Genomic DNA, 18,364 nt, shown 5'->3' with positions numbered 1-18,364 from the left:
GTCAAAATATTTACTAGCGCAGGCAAAAGCTGACACGACACGAATACGACCTGAAAAAAAAGCGGGTTAGGTTCGAATTTTTCGACATGAAAACTTAAATCGGTCGACACGAACACGACCTGAAAAAACAAGTCAGGTTAGGTACAAGAAACTCAACACGAAAAAAATACGACACGAACACGACTCCACACGACCCAATTGCCAGCGCCAGTTATATTGTATTTTTAACTGATCACTATTATATAAGAGCAGGGGGAGGTGGTGGCAGACTGGCAGCGATAACAGGGTAACAGTGTCCTGTTAAATTATTTTTTTACCCCCTCCCTTCACAAAACAACACAAATACCAATATAGTTAAAAAAAACCCAATTTGCTGTAACCAAATAATATTTGCCAAAAAATAGTCCATCAAAATCAATTACACCCTACAATCAAAGAATATAAATTTTCAAATAGTGAATCTGAGGGATCGAGTTAACGATCTCTCTTACATGTGGATCGTTTGAACCTCCGCTACCCAATGCACCCATGCCACCTCTGCAGATAGCACGAAGACATTGATATAAGTTGGTCACCTCATACCGTCTGAACCTATTATACCAACAGTTTGGAATAGATTCCAGTATTAGGTTCTTGACCTTTATTGCATCCAAAACTAATTTTGCATGCATTTCAGGGTCCTGACCAGGAGCACACTTGTTCTCAACGGGAACATATAGGCGAGCATCAAGCTTGAAGCTTGTGAGAACATTTCTCAATTCGCCCTCCCATTGCCTGTAGTTTCTGAGATTAAGCCTTAAATTGAGTTTCATTGGTAAATCTGTGTTGTCATATAAGTTATTCATCTGCCAACAAAAAACAAACGAGGCAAAATTCAATAATTATGTTTAATAAATTTAAAGTACCACAAGTTTATTTATTGGTAACTTTAAAGCATTTATTCAATATTTAAATGATCCCTATTGAATAAAATGATTCCAAGATCCTTTAATTGTGCAATAATTAACCGGACTGAGGCCCTGCCATCAACCATTACATTTTCAAGGTGAGTAAACTCTTTACTGATTACAACTCTTGTAATTCCTGGTTGAATAATTAACCATCACATGTTTAATTATTACTCTTAGCTTCAAGGTTCTAAACTGATCTTTAGGTAACCTTGTTGAATATAACCAATTAAAAGTGTAGAACGTGATCTACCCCCACTTCCCCAAGATATATTATGACGCTCTGCTGAGGCCGACCCATCACAAACGATCAAGGTTTTCGTCGGGTTTTTAATTGGGAAAGCTGCATCAATATTACTGGGGTCTAGATTTATTATGTTGTGATTGTATAGTGAACTCTAGCGCATCATCAAGCAACATAAATAAACCTAAACATTCATAATCTACTAATGCAATAAAACATGACATAGTATGGCCCTTAATCCTAAGAAAACTGATAAAGTAAAATGCTCCTACTTGAACCTTCATGGATCTCATCCACCTTGCTCCATTGGGCCTTCACTTCATTGGTTTTTGGATCAACTGCAACCTGTGAATTTATTCTATTCTATCTACTACTTAAATGAAATAAAATAAATTACAAAAATACTCAACGGTACGCAGACCGTATTTAGATTACAAAAATACATCACGATGCGCAGATCGTATTTTAGAATCTATGGGCCATACTAGTCTTTATATAGCAATAAACAATATCATATATTATAAAGTGCCATATAATAAATCACTCATCATGCTTTCCTAAACTACAACATCGAATGTTCACAATAAAGGAAACATGGCTATAAATATCTCATATTTTAATTAATTACTGTAATTAGATAATATCATATATTAATCATGACCAATTATAAAATATCATATATTTTAATTTAGGTATGAGATAGAATCAAATCTTATTTGAAATTATGGAATATAAATCATATTTATTTTCCATGATTATCCTAACTAATTTAGGAATTCTATCCTAATTACTTGCCAATCACATATTTTAAATCAATTATTATCCATAAATAATTATGAGATAATCACATTATTTAATCAATTATTATCCTTATAGAATCTTTTGCTCCATAATTATCCAAACTTAACAAAAATAACAACTTTAATTTTGTTAATTATCTTTTAAAATTTAAAATCTGATTTTAAATAAAAAAAATTTTTTTTTTTTTTTGAAATACCGTGTCAGCCACCGTGGTGTGGCCAGCCGAAGCCAGCCACGGTGGCCGCACACCTTACGGTGTGCACTGCCCCTGCAGTGACGCAGGAACAGCAGCAGCAGCACACGCACGGGGCGGTGCACTGCTGCGCTGCTCCTTGCTGCCAGACCCAGCCCCGCCCCCTCCCTCCTGGACCACCAGCAGCGGCACCACCGTGGCAGCGCCACCCAGCCGCGGTGCTGCTGCTGTTCCTTTTTTTTTTATTTTAATTTTAATTAATTAAAACAAAACATATTTTGTAAAATCAATTAAACTTTATGTGGTCCAATTAATCTCAAAATTAAATCATATTCAATTTTGAAATTAGGGTTCTTGATGAAATTAATCCCCAATTTAATTTAACACTTAAATTAAATAATTTGACCATGAAAAATTCATAATTTTAACTACATGTAATCAAATAGATTAAATTCCTTAAACATATTACCATCGAAATAAATCAAAATTTAAACACAAAATTTCATAAATTAGGGTTTAAAATTTCGAAATTTTCGAAATTAGGGTTTAGGGGTTCGAATTTTTCGATTATTTTAGGGCAAAATTCAGATCAATTGAAGGCTAATATGGAGCAAATTAAACACCTTTAATGATTCTATATTGTTAAATCACATTTAAAATAACAATTGACTCATAATTAAATATTCTCCCTCCTAATTGAATTAAAAATGTGGATTATCAAAGAATTATTACTCAATATATGTAAATGCAAGAGGCTAACTGATACCACTGTAGGAGATTATAGGTACTAAATGCGGAATTAACATGAATCATATTCACATAGCACCAAGCCAAGGATCTCATGCATAACACATAAAGAAGTAAGAATTATACCTTTGAAGCGTGATTCCACTAGTGATCGAGCAAGAACAAGGGAGACAAAGAACCCCACGTGTGATTCCTCTACTTAGTCCACGAGCACGGATTAAACCTCCACTAATGCTAGTTAGTTGTGACCGAACGCTTCAATCAACCTTCTACGGAGATTAGAGTCACGAGCACACCACAACACCACCCACGCGCCACCACACGCACCACCACAAGAGGGGGCGCACGGATCTAGGGAGGAGGAGGAGAGGGACGGATGTGAGAGAGAGGGAATTAGGGTTTGGGATCTCTTGGTTGCTTGTCTGACAATTCACAGCATGTAAATTGTTATGTCATGCAACCCTAGGTATGGTTTATATTTATAGATCAAATCTAGAAATAAAACCATGTCCAAATCCTAATTGAACTCTACTTACAATCCAAGCCCAAACATAAGATGTGTCATATACTCATGAGGCCCAATAATGGGCCTCTAACTTGTTTAACCCAATACTCTAGTGTGTGACCTTGTAGGATCCATACTATAAGGCTTTGGACCATTTGACAAGCCCAAAGTCCAATTATCATATCTAGCAACAGACATTGGCAACCTTATAGTATGAACTTATTATCTCCATAACTGTGATCCTATGATATATCTAGTAATTGCACTTATCGAAGACATAACTCCTTCAAAAATGACCATTATGTGCATCCTCATGCATCTAAGATAGGTGCAACAAGGGAAGACCTAAAACACGCGGCCCAAATTAATAATCCAGTTAACATATCTGCGATCCGCCGAAATCAACACTACGCTCTACAAAATGAACATTTAGTAAAAAAATATGAACATGAAAAAAAAATGAACATTTAATAATAAAAAATGAACTCGTAAAAAAATGAACACATAATCATATTATTTTTTATTTCTTCACATTTGTATGTTTATAATTAAATGCATTATTATATTCATAATAATATTTTATATGTTCATATATAATTTCAAATATTCATTATGTAAATATGTGTTGTTCATGAAATATTAATTAAATCTGTTTATGCATATGTTGTCTTTCTTAGATGTTTATGTTCATATTTTTTACGTATATGTTCACATTTTAAATGCTTATATTCACTTTAAGAAAACCAATGCTTACGTTCATATTTTGAAATGTTATGTTCACTTTCTGAAATGCATAAGTTCATATTTTTTTATGCCTATGTTCACTTTCTGAAAAGCTAATGTTCACGTTTAAGAGAAACTATGCATATGTTCATATTTTGCATGATTATGTTCATTGATAAAAAAAAATAATAATAAAAAAAATGCAGAAAATCAGATAAAATTCAATTCATTAGAATTAAGAAAATCATATACTGCCTCCGTTAACATTTAGTTGCAACTTTGGAATATTTTATGTCTCTCAAATAATACCCCAAAGTTGCAACTAAATGTTAACGAAGGTAGTATAATCTAATCAATCGAAGTTAATCACAAAGTCACTACATAAGAAATCGAAAATCACATATTTTTATGCCTATGTTCACTTTCTGAAAAGCTAATGTTCATATTTTTTATGCCTATGTTCACTTTCTGAAAAGTTAATGTTCATATTGTGCCGTTGTTGCACCTATTTCTAGGTGCATGAGTGTGCATCTAAGAATATGCCCTATAAACTGATATTTCGAGTTTGGAAATACAGATTTTAGGCCCTTATATCTTTGGGCCCAGTTTTTTTTAGCCCAGATATGGGGCTAAGTACCCGTATGGCGGTATGGCCGTATATACCACGTATGTTATAAAATCAAACATTTGAAGGTACAAATGGTAAAAGAATAAGGAAAGAATAATATCTTTGGAGTTAAAAGAAATATAATTACCCTAAATTATACGAAAAATATCACTACCTTATTATTTTTTTTTATAAAATCATGCAAAACGTATAGTATTAGATTCATAAGATTGATCTATGTAAATAAAGAAATTAAACATAGTATCAGAGATTATGGGATTAATATACTTTGTCCGTATCTCCTTAATAACTTTATTATAGAAATAGTAAAAAGAATTTACGGCCTAAACATGTCAAGAAATTTATAAACCCCATATAAGTTAATTAACGAAAGATTATGTGAGTAATGATCATTGACGAAGGATTATTTATGTATCTCCTTAATCATGGAACTAAATAAGAGAATCTTATGGGATTAATACAATCCAAAAATAAACAATTTTTTCTATTATAAAAAGGCCTCAATTAAGTTTATAGCATTAAACCATCAACCAAATACTTTGTACTAGGCTAGTAGGCTTAGTATAATTTATTCTCTTAAGTCTTAACACAAATTACTTTCATAAAACAAGTTCTTTTCCAATTTCAAGATGAAGTCATCTCAATTTATCCCTATCATGTTGGTCCTACTGCTCGTTGCTAGTTCGTATGGTATATCTAAAACTACTTATTTTTATGTATTGGGTGCAAGTTTCATGTCATTGTCGTATATGAAGTTGTTCTATGGTTATAGTGTAGTTATGTATTTTCTTCGTATACAATGTAACAAAATTATTCATGCAATGTTATTTTGTACAGTATGATGGAAGGCATTTCCTTGTGAGGAGGTCTTCCTGATGTTATTTTTGTTACCTTAAAAAAAAATGTTACGAGTATTTCGTATGTTTGTTAAATGAGTCTAGCCCATTAAGATATATGAAGTATTATATACATACATTTAATTTACATCCAAGTTAAATTTTGATGGGTAGATTATTTATGAGAGGGTCTAATAAAAATAAATTCTACTGTGTTGCAATGTAAAAACAGGGGGTACATTGGCAGGAAGAGTACAAGGGTCAGCGGACATAGATGGCATGATTGCTAATGGTGCCGACTGTGACAATATCGGTGCATGTACTCCCGATCTTTGTAATTCACATTGCCAGTCTCGTCGGGGTACCTCCGGACATTGCCAAACCGATCCCTCCAAGCAAGCTGTTGTTTGCTGTTGTTCTTAAATTTATCGTCTTAATTACACTGAATTCAATAATTAATAATAATAATAATAATTTTTTGATAATCATTACTTAAATAAATAAATTACATTTTTCTTGGATTTACAAAGTTTTCTTTTTTTTATGAAGATGGTACGGGATTAAATGGGTTAAGTTCTGCCAAAATTTATAGATTTTGAGGGAACGGACTTGAACAAACAAATTGGTTACAATCTAGTTACTTGCCAACGAGGAATTTAATTGAGACACTCAAGCTTTGAATTAGGACATACTGACATTCATGGTATTGCAACAATAAGAATAATACTCCATGAATTGAGTTATTCCTCTCAAATTGCGTTATTGTGCGTGTTGAAAAGACATCACTTGCGAATTCCTAGCTTGCTACTCGTACTATATAGTCCGTACTGTCATACTGTGTGTGACATTTACAAGATCACATGAATGCATGAAATGATACAAGAATTTCCTTTAATTTATTGTGTTGACGTGACATCTATCACTCGGTTTTTAGAATTTCACTAAACCCATTGATTCCTCGTATGCAACAATAAGATCACATGAATGGATTGGCTATTAACCTTGACCATATGTTATTATTATGCATTTAGAGTTTAGATTATTTTTTTGACCGGGAACATATGGAACATAATACTCCCTTCGTTCCACAATGATGTTCCTGTTTTGAATCTTTGACTTTTTTAAGTAAGAGGGAATCTCCTAAATTTCTCTTAATCTATAAGAGCAAATATACTCATGTGGAATCTAGTTTGATTCGTCTTGGTGAGTAGATTATTAATATCTAACTTTTATAATTTTGCTAGTGTGAGATTAAAGATATTTGCGGTCAAAGATGGGTAAAATTTTGCATCGATTTGCGAAACAGGAACATCATTATGAAACGGAGGGAGTAATGAAGATAATAAATGTAATAAGAATAAAGTAATCAGAATATGTATGTCTATTCTATTTTTGGAAGTCAAATTTATATGGAATTACCACGTTTCTATAATAATATTTAAAGTCATTTTCTTTAGCTAAATATAATTTAGATTTTTAAGAAATTATAAACTACTTTAGTTACTATTTTTTTTTTTTTTTTGGTGCTGAAGAGGGGCAAGCCCCAACTACTTTAGTTACCTTTTTTTTTGACACAAACTTTAGTTACCTTAATATTGATCATATTAAGATTAATATTGTGCTATGCTAATTATTATGTTTGGACAAAAAAAATTGTAACAATTTTTAGCGGAGATTTAGATGAAGGAGTACCCGTGACGTCAACAAGATACACCATAAACGCCCTCAACCTCCCCATTAAGACTGGTTGGCGCCCGTGGAAATCTGGCAACAATGAGGTTAAATATTCATTTTTTTTCAAATTATCTTCTATTTGATTTAGTGTTACAGTATAAGTTAGTACAATTGGTGAAATAATTCATTTATTAACATAATTAATTGTAAATGCAGGTTGGAGGGTATTTAGTGGAGTATGAAGGGCTGGTATTCGTAACAGTATGAGAAGCAGGACATCAAGTACCAAGCTATCAACCAGAGAGAGCTTTAATCCTTTTCTCTTCATTTCTTCAAGGAACTTTGCCTCCTCGTCCTAGTCAAAGTTCAAAATCCTGTTTATTGATAATTGTAATAATAAAGTGGCTTTTTTTAAAAATCAGGGGAAGATTCTTAGAAAAAGAAACTTTGATCTCGATGTATGTCAAGTGACAAATACACCTAATAAAGTAGTAATGTTTCTTATACAAACAATTTATACTTGTTAATCTTCTGAAATAATACACAAAATTTTATAGCAAAAGTAACATTAAAGATTAAGAACTTTTCTGGACAAATGCTCTCTTGCTCCACCATGATGATGATGATGGTCGTGATCGTGAAAAATGAGAGTTAAAATTCCTACCAAACACAGAACTGAACCAACAAGAACCTTGTCATACCGCTCCACCCAGTGAAACTTAAGCTGACTTGCACCATAGTAGGAGAGAGCTACCAAAGAGGTCATCACAGTGATAGTGCTGCAAAACATCAGCCAATAAACAACATCATACACAACTGTAGTCCAAATAATTTCTTTTTTTTTTTTTTTTTTTTTGTGTGTGTGTGTTTAATGAGAAGTGACACTAATTCTTGACATCTTAAAATGCAAAATGTACTTCAGGCTGTGGATAATTGGATATAAAGACAGGGGATGGATAGCTTAACTGGCCTGAATTTTTGGAGTTCCAACATATTATTGACCCAAGACCAAATAAAATCACCAGCATAATCTCACTTTAGCTAGCATCCAGTCAAAAGGTGATGTAAACTGATAACCAAAACTATTGTTTTTTTCTTTCACATTTGTGATTATGTACGTAGTATTTTTAACCTAAAACTGATATGAACCTCATTGACAGTACTGACCAGTTTGACAGTCTTACGGTGCCCTTAAGATATTAATATAATCTGACTCCCAAGAATGCTAATGTATACAAATGCATAGTGAATTAGATATTAACATAATATGATTCCTGAGAATGTTAATGTATACAAATGCATAGAAAATTAGATATTAACATAATATGATTCCCAAGAATGTTAATGTACACCAAAATAAAAACAGAACTCATTCTTTCTTTCCAGCACATTATTTGGATTGTTAGGTTAAGGAGGCCTGCAAATTAATGAAAATCAAGCATTGTACCTGAATAACAGTACTATGATGGCTAGGACCATCATTGAGGATGAATTTCCAACAGCTAGAAACACTGGAAGTGTGGTTGCACAAGGTGACAGTGCAGGAACTAGGACAAGTCCAGCGACAGCCATTTTTTCCATGGGCTGATGATGAGAATGACTATGGCCGCCCTTTCCTAAAAGAAACAGCAAGATGTAACTGCCGCCAAGTACTACAAGTAGCAAAGAAGCAAGCTTATGCACAGTTTCTTCCCCCGCAATAGTATTGGCCATGGTTACAGCTGTTATGCCAAGAAGTGCAGTAGATATCACATGCAAACATGCTCCAAACACAGCTGCATGAAGAGAAGGTCAATTACAATGAGTGTCTAGTTATCAAAGGCATGCAAAGTCTTCTGAAAACTTAAAGCCAGCTTAATATAGATGATACGTGGTAGCATGATAAAAAAAATCAGACAAATCCACAAAAAGGGTGCATCCACAATATACAGTAAAAGTAATCTGCAGCTTTGCATTTCAGAAGATGCAATTGTCAGAATGTACAGGATTTACGGGTCTATGGGACAAGCTAAATTGACACCCAGGCATGCAGAGAGATGCAAGCATGATTATGGATGCTCAAAGAGTCTTTCATCATCAAAGTAGAGCTATCTCGCATCAAACTTTCAAGTTCAAGATTTAAGAGGCAGTAGATCTTTCATGATTTATATGAACTTACAAAGTATATAGATTGTCACATGATAGCTAGAAAACAGTGTATAGACTAGACTGTATTGTCTGTAATTCTGTATACGGGCACAACGCTGAGGCAATTTCAGTGAGGTGCACAGCTCTTTTCCACATTATTTTTTTGTTCACTTTTTATCAGGTGTGCATCACTCCAAGGTGCATTGAGGATCACCTTTGAGAGGAAATAAAATTTTATTTAGCTAAGCCCTTCTCCTGTACATGGGTGGCAGCCGTGGCACCCTCTTGGTGTACTATCTTTTAAAATTTTGATAAGCATTCTTCACTAAACCAATAAAAAGGAATAATAAAATTATTTTTTACAGGTTCAATGAGTAGAAAATTAATCTACTTGCAGACAAACAAAAATACCAGCCAAACTAGGAACACTCTCAAAAGCGGGGTAACCAAATATTCAAGTAATCTAGAGAACACACTAGAGTCAAGTATACTAGAATACTAAAAGGTTGACAGAGAATCAGAGAATTAGGTTGACGAGAGCAATGCTTTGTCAATCCACTCAATCATGAGTTTTAAGGCAACTAGTGCAAGGTCTCAGCTAATGTGGAATAATGATGATTGGAAGAGATTAGAGGACCTCAGTAAGCCATTATTGGAAATATGAAATTATGCAGGTAGCAAAGTTGTGGTCCACAATTTTATATATATATATATATATATATATATATATATATATATATATATATATATATATATATATATATATATATATATATATATATATATATATATATTTTAAATTTAAGGTTTACATATTTGTAATTGTCTTAGCTATCAAATGGTTGTGTTAAAAATAGTTAGCTGCTTTGAAAAGGGGTCTTTTAATCCTGGGCTGGCATGTCATAGTACTAGATAGACCTTTTGATGTGGGTTTCTGATTCCATCTTGACCATAGTGCAGTCATAATGTTTCATGACTCAAGGAGAAAGAAATTAAGAAAATATTGGTGAATTGATGAATTAGATATACAAAGAACATACATACTTTGACATCAGGATGCAATATATACTTTACCTTCACTCATATTCTGGTGTTGGACCAGATTGCAATTCACTAAAGATTTATAGCTAAAAGCAAGACAAAGGAGATGTTTTTTTCTTTAATGGTGAAAACAAATTAAGAAGGGTTGCCTTATGATTAAACATGTAGCTGTCCTACTTAAAGGTATATCATAAAAGAGTGATGGTAGGTAAAAAATCATCCTACTCATATATAACCAAGTAAAGACTCTAGTTAGTCTAGTATTAGTCAGCCTTCTTTGAAGCTCCATCACTCTGAATAAGCATATAAGATCATACCAAAGATACAGAATCTCATGCAGCTAAAGGATTTAGCAAATATGAATATGTAGTTCCACTTCTTCCTTCTCGGTGACATCTCTCAGTCTATGGATTAGTAAAAGTCGTGTTGACCACCACAGCACCACTTATCAAATTATCAATCACTGTAAGGATTGCCTCTGGATTACTTTTCTCACCCTAAATATAATATCATTTCAAGCAAACCACTTGCTCCAAATAGTAATAGAATAGAACAATATACACCATTCCCCCTAAAAACATCTAAATTATTGATAAAGAGCAAAACTAAATCTGCAAATCTATATTTAAACCCCATATATAAACACTAGCATCCATTCTCAACCTGAACCAACCAACAATACAAATTCTTTAACACTTTAAATTCCCTTAAGTACAAACAATCCATGGTCACTCTTCTTTGAGACATGAGGGTCAACTTCTTTATAGTTGAACAGCTTTCTTTTGCCAGTTCCAATGCTCAGAATTACTATGGACCTTCAACCCAAAATCTTTCACATTTTAGAATCATTTAAAAAAAAATATAACTTTTGCTATGCACCATCATAAACATTAACAACATTTTCCATCTGGTAAATAGAGCTGAAAAAACAAAAATTAAGACGATCATCTTGCCTAAGGAGAAAAAGTCTACAACCAAATCTGATCAATCACTTTATTAGAAAGTTATTATCTCAAAATGTTGGACTTCAATGTGGATTTCAGAGAATGATTGAAGTCATTGAACATCTTAGATCACTCACATTAGGAATAATGATCATCAAAACCCCTCAATACAACTTCTTCTTTCATAGTCCATGGCTCCATACCCACTCCATAACAAAAAATAACAATGAACCACTAGTCCACTACACTATCGAGGATACCTTTACCTACCGAAGAAGCCTCAAGAAACAACCATTGATTTCATCTAATGCCGAACATCATCCACTAGAAAATAGAAATCTCTATATATTTCTTCCCACCTCCTATACTTATCTAAAGCTTGGAACTCAATATACCCTTCATTATGTGTTAATGCTAACCACCTATTTCAAACTTTATAATTCCAAATTTTTGAAGAACTAAATCACATGATTAAAAACAAGCAATTTACAAAGAATTACACAAACAAAAACAATACATAGACTATACATAAATAAACTATATAGATACCATAAATGACAAGTAACAGATCCGCATAAATTGAGCAAATTAATACAAAAATTAGACCAAACCCAAAAGATTTAACAACAATTTATGATTGATTTAGCAAGAAATATAGAAACCCAATTACCAAAAATTACAGATTAATTGAAAGATGATGAAAAAAGAAAGGAACTTACTAACTAAAAGGGTGCGAGAAAGAGTCCATTTTTGGGCGCGACCAACGATGGAAAAGGGCAACCAATGAGTAGGAATGAAGGAATGAAGAAGGGAAACTGTTGCGATCCCTCCGATTGTTGATAAATCTTCAGGTCCTATGCTTTCAAATTTCATTTTTGAGATCACCCCACAAAATTTCTTGCCCTAATTTTACAAGAATCAAACTTTAACAATTCCCAGATTTTTTCTCTCTTTCAGTGTTGCTCACTGTATCGACATTGAATTTTGATTGAGTGTACTAAACTTTCATTTCCTGGGTTTTGATTTCTGGGTTGTTGGCTTATAATCGAAGCATTTACGAGTAGATGAAATAAACTTTTTAGCAATAGACCCTACAAAATTAAATACTGAATTTTACAAGATAAACCCAACAAATCTAGACATTTACAGTAGATTAACAAAATTAACCATACAAAATTACTTCCTACGATTTTATTAATTTTTTTTTTTCAAAGAAAAATTACTTCCTAGTTTTTTTTTTGACAACTACTTCCAAGTTACTAACCCTTTCTCCCTTAATTAATACTCCTAGATGTAAAGGCCCGATTTACCATACCTTTAAATAAATTTAATTTAATAAAAATAATCTCAATTCAATAAAAAAAAATTCAGTTTAGCAAAATTAATTTCACTTCAAAAACAATAACAATTTCAACTATTTTTTGTTGGAAAAAAAAAATGACAGAGAAAAGTGGTGGGTTAATGTGATGATTATGAGAGAAAATGTGTAGTCTCATGTCGGGATGGAAAATGGATCGGGTGGAGCTCCACCCGCATGTGTATCATTAAATGTGTATTCAATGTTGGGTTAGTCATATTCACGGCCTAATGTGTGATGATTAAAAAATGATTCACTTTGTTGCGGTGATTTAAAATAAAAAAGAGCTTTAATGTAAGAAGTATCCGGTGTACACAATGCTTCTTAGTTATTTTTGACAACTAAGCTATTAAAACTACCGACCAAGCAAAACTTAGTCTAATGGGATCAAACCTCATTAGAGGCACTTTGGAGAATGGACTCCCTTACCTTCCACCCTCGAAATAAAGATTTCGATTCGATAGGACTCTTCTTCTCCTCACCAACCAAAAAAGAAACCTACATTGAACCATAATTTGTTTAATCGATTTTATAAGTGAGTCCGAGGTAAAAAAATTCAAGTCGGATCAATTTTGCGATTTGTACTACACTTGCCACGGCGTTCAAGACAATCAACTAAGATTTTGCTTGTTTGGGGAGCTTGGCGCCAAAAAGAAACCTTTTAGTCTTTTAGATACTCACCAAATTGGAGCGCTAAAATTAGGGTTCCTCCGTCTACATTTGATTTCACCCAATTTGCAAAATTCTACTCTCCAATTTCACTCTTCGTCATCAATTAGGGTTCTAGGAGAGAACAAATAGGGCTAAAATGCCGGAATTAAGCTGGAAGCACCACACTCTAATTCAATCTCTACTCTCTCGCGGCCCTCTTAAGGCCGAAGAATTCAACAAAATTTTCGAGGGAGTTACTGGAAGAAACCCAGGTTTCAATTTTGCCCCCTTTAATATTTTTTAATCTGAAATTATTGTGGTATGAAATTAGTATTGTGAACCCTAATTCATCTGTAATTGTAACCGTTTTTTCAGGTTCTAATGACAAATTGTTTAACGATTATTTACTGAAGATTAATAAAGAGCTTTCCTTTGTTCAATTTGAGTTGCGAGCGTGTAGAAATCAGTACGATGGTACTGTTTATTATGGCGTCGTCAACAACGTTGAAGATGAGCAATCAAAGCTAGGGTCTAAGTACTCAGTTCCTCAAATTGCCTTTTATAAGGGCATTGTAAGCTTCATTTCCTTGTGAATTTCAGTAGCTTGTCTTCAATTTCTATGATTACTGTTCTTTGCCAATGTTTTTGTATTGGGAGATTGATTGAATAATCAAATTGCTGTAATTACATGTTTGTTTTTTGTGTTGGTGACAAAGTGACCGAAGGAGGGTGGAGCGGGTTTAGTTGTTGTCAAAGGTTATGCTTAATTTATAAGGAATCGTTAGTTGTATGCTTGTATCAATTTTAATTGACAAAGTATAATGCATTGTATTATAAGTGACCTTGGTAGTTTAGACGTTTAGTGACTAGATCAATGAATGGACAAATGCGTGAATTATTTTTAAAAATGAATGTAATGTTGCACAAATGTTGTCAAAGCAAAATGTCAAAAGTGTGAGTGTTATATATTTGGAAATGGATGGGGTAGTATGCTTTTGTGAATTTCATGTTGTAATGTGAATTTTCATAGTACATTGAACGTGGAATGCATGGTTTTGAGGGGGAAATTTGCTGATTATTTGGGGTTGGCTGCTCCGTGTAGTGTGGGAAGACATAATTTGGATGGTTTGGTTTTGAAATTGGCTGTTCAGTGCAAGATAAAACCTGCATTTTTGCTTGTTGTGAAATGTATGGTGGAAACTGGAGTAGATACTCCTAAACTTTATGTTGAATTGCTGAGATTTGCTTTCATTTTCAAATGGCAGATAGAAGCAATTGCACAAGATGCTGCAGGCCAAGGTTGCATCACTAATATTGATGCCCTCCATATAAGATTGGACAGTCAGGTTTGTAAACTTCTCTGTGTGGATAACAGTTTTCAAATTTTGGAAAACTTATCAGGCGATTATTGTAGGAATTTCTTTGTTATTTAATGATATAATCATAATATATAATATCATGAAATAGATGGGGACGGGTTAATGGAGGGTGACTTCTGGAATCAAGGATTGCAAAACGCAGATGTTTGTGTCAACTGCACAATCTGCTATATACCTGTGATCATTGGCCTTAAAAATAAGAGTAGTCCTAATTTTCTAACTTTAATTTGCTATGGGGAGAGGGATGGGGGTCAATTTGCTATATTTCCAGCCTTGTTAAATTAATAACCTTTCGCTAATGTTCCATATATTTCCAGTCAGATGTTCTTGCTTCTGTCTTTACTCTGTAGCTCTCCTTTTTCTTAGTCAACTAGATAGATTTTATCATGGCATCTTTCTTAGTCTAGCCCCACTCTTAGGCAACTTAATTTTGGTGGCTGACAATTGTTGTGGCTAGACAGATCCCTGGTGGCTCACAACCACAGTCCGAATCACAATTCCAGGATGTGCCTCCTGCTCTGAGGAATTTTTCAATGTCCCAAAAAGAAAAGGCTCTTGAAGAGCTTGTTCATGATGGATGGCTCTCCAATGTAGATGGTAATATCGGACTTGGTATTAGATCATTCCTTGATCTCCGAAGTTGGTTCCGCTTAAATGAGATTCCTTCATGTGAAGTTTGCAATGAGGCTGGGGTGAAGGTGGGTTATTTCTCTATGTTGAGTTTTTTGTTTTTGTTTTATTGTACGTCTTTAATTTGTTTCACAGGGAAGTGAATTTTCGAACTTTTAAACTCTTTTAAAATAAGTTAATAAGCATCTCTTTCTATAAAATGATTATATATGTTCATGAGATGATGTGTGCTGTTTTAATGTATTATCTGTATTAAACCTCTCACTTCTGCTACTAGTTACTGTTTCTCTAAATTAAGATAAATTATGTAGTTACCATGTAAATGCAAATGGGATTTCAGCATTCTTTTAGTTTTGGTTATGTTGATCACCTCTGATCTTAGTCATCAATTGCTTATGTCAGAACTGAAGAGCTTTGCATCGTTTTAGGTGCTGCCATTCTTTGTCTTTGCTACTTCTCTAATCTAATATATGTTGGTGCTATTTTTTTTTTTTCCTTTCTAATAGGCGGATTTGTGTCCAAGTGAAGGCTGTCCCATCCGAATCCATAAGTACTGCCTTGTTAAGAAGTTTTCTCAAAGAACGGTAACACTTCAGTTTTCAGGATGCCCCCCCTCCCCATTTTTTTTTTTGGCAATTAACTTTTTGTTAAATAAACAGCTCATAATTATCATTTTCAGGCTGAAAAGGTTTGTCCTGGTTGTCATAATCCTTGGCCATATACAGTTACCAAAGCAGAAATGGTAGACAATGAGGATGAACCAAGCGAGCCAACAGAAAGCCAACCTTCAAATGGACCTTCTCAGAGAAAGAGGAGAAAGTCTCAGACTCAGGAAGCAGATAATGTAGGATCTGGTTCCTCTCGGACAACTAAATTGAGGAGATCTTCCCGCATTGGCTAACATTGCCGATGTCAACTGTTATGCGCTTCTGGAGATTTGATGTTCTTAATGCATAGTTTTTTTGTCATAAATAGTTGTTTGGAACTTCAGAGGTGTCATTGTCTAATGTCTAAATCAAAATTGTCTTAGAAGGTAGGAAAACTTAGCTGAAGATCGAACTTTGGGGATCAGTGGCTTCCTCTTGGCAAGAATGTTGAGGTTAGTTACCTTCCATCTATATATGATGGTTGTGCACTTAGCTAACCTATCTACAACATCTTTCCTTAGGGTTTTCATCGTTTTGTAAAGGAATGGTTTGAGTTATCACATTGATATTAGTATCACTTTCAAATTTGCAAAACTAGAATCCATTTACTTGGAAAATCTAATTCCTTTTATTTTTGTGTGTTACAGTAAGTGTTTATTAACATATAAAATCAAACTGTTAATAGAATTATTCTAACAAATTGAATGAGAATTATTCCATAGTTATTTAATTTAAATATGAGTACTCGGTAACCACGTAAAATAATGTTGCATAGTTGTATGGAGCACGACCCATTTTTTGTTTTGGGGCCTAAAATTGTAGCATTTGATGTTGCATAAGGTTGCCTACAAGGCTACAATTAGAGTTGTTAAAAACAGATCCGACCCGAGAACTCGACCTGAACCGGCAATGATCTGAACCCAACTTGTACCCGGACAATGAGGTGAAACTAGTGACCTGTAACCCCGCCTAAACCTGACCATATGTTGACCGACAACCGATTTGATCCAATATTTTTGACCTGAACCCGAATCTGCTCCCGATCTGAGAGTAACTGTCATTAATCCGACCCAACAACAATTTGAACCCGAAGTAGTACCCGACCCAATTAGAACCTGTACCCGAATCATGGAAAGTTTAATAAAACTTATATGCATTTTGTTCAACTTATATACTGGTACAAATCTGTAAACCCACAATCCGATTCAGCTTGTATACCTTTAGTTCTATATTACTCATATATAGGTCTAATAGAATCTTGATAAAGCTGATCAAATTATGGAAGGCGTAATTATATAGGTTCAACTTGAGCACCTCGATATTTATTGGAATTGAACTTGAACCAAAACCCAACTCAACACTAACTTGAACCCGAATGTCCCATCTATTAACCCACTCAAACCTGCCTCACACACAACTTAAACCTGAAATTGAACCCGATCTGAATTTGGCTCGAATTGAGCTCGAGATATATCCGAAAAGGTGAACGACCCAGAATAAACTCAACTGAAATTGATCCAACCCGAACTTGAACCTGATATGAGGCTATATTGACTCGACATATGACCAGATCCTAATTTAACCCGAGACATGATTTGACCCAACCCAAATCCGACTTGAATACCCGAATCAACAACTCTACTATAATACACGAAAATCAGAGCGATTTAGGAGGTGTCAGGAGCTGGTGTTGGAATTTCACGGAACACTGCGGGATAAATCCCGGGATTATATAATATTGTGTGGACCCATATATGACCGTAATCCGGCGACGTAAAGGTCCCGGGCCCCAAAACCTTAAAAAGCGATTATAGTCTTCAATTTTATAATTTTTTGACCTTTTTTCGCCCGGGAATAAAAATTGCCGAGATGTTTACCATGGTCCGATCCCTTATACCCTCCAAGAGTCCAATTGGGTCAGTGAAACAATTCAATATGCCTTAAAACGGTCATTTTACCCGTTCATAATTTGAAGTGATTTCGTAAACTCAAGCCTACCACGGACGTTTATGACAACATATAATGATCATATGTGGTTTAAAACAGAATTAAATAACCTCGAGATGTATCCCTTAGGGTCTCAAGGCTTTTTGCCACCGGGCCCCGAAACCTCAAAATTTCCTAAAATTGCGTGAATTATAACTAGGGATGGCAGTGGATCTGGACCCGGCTCGGATCCGTGGATCCAGATCCGTTTTTCACGGATCTGGGTCTTCAAATTTTGGACCCGACGGATCCGGGTCGGATTCGAGTCCGGCTGAAAAAAACGGATCTGGATCCGATCCGGGTC

At 34.3% G+C, this 18,364-nt stretch overlaps 2 protein-coding genes across 2 annotated transcripts; one reads left to right on the top strand and one right to left on the bottom strand.

The window, feature by feature from the left end:
* Positions 1-7,722: 7,722 nt before the first annotated feature.
* Positions 7,723-12,475, bottom strand: LOC145618107 (uncharacterized). The gene is made up of 3 exons (XM_081672898.1): positions 12,130-12,475; positions 8,746-9,073; positions 7,723-8,077 (listed from the first exon to the last, which is right to left on the bottom strand). Exons 1-3 carry the CDS (start codon positions 12,281-12,283, stop codon positions 7,867-7,869), a joined length of 693 nt encoding a protein of 230 aa, XP_081529024.1. The 5' UTR covers positions 12,284-12,475; the 3' UTR covers positions 7,723-7,866.
* Positions 12,476-13,439: 964 nt separating this feature from the next.
* Positions 13,440-16,650, top strand: LOC145618389 (uncharacterized). The gene is made up of 6 exons (XM_081673162.1): positions 13,440-13,690; positions 13,794-13,990; positions 14,684-14,764; positions 15,259-15,495; positions 15,934-16,011; positions 16,107-16,650. The coding sequence occupies exons 1-6, from the start codon at positions 13,576-13,578 to the stop codon at positions 16,326-16,328; spliced, it is 930 nt and encodes a 309-aa protein (XP_081529288.1). The 5' UTR covers positions 13,440-13,575; the 3' UTR covers positions 16,329-16,650.
* The last annotated feature ends 1,714 nt before the right edge of the window (positions 16,651-18,364 follow it).

Source organism: Chenopodium album, chromosome 26 (assembly GCF_948465745.1).
Source record: "Chenopodium album chromosome 26, dcCheAlbu1.1, whole genome shotgun sequence".
Taxonomy (NCBI): Eukaryota; Viridiplantae; Streptophyta; class Magnoliopsida; order Caryophyllales; family Amaranthaceae; genus Chenopodium; species Chenopodium album.
The sequence above is the reverse complement of the archived record's forward strand: the minus strand, read 5'-3'. Positions and strand labels throughout refer to the sequence as shown.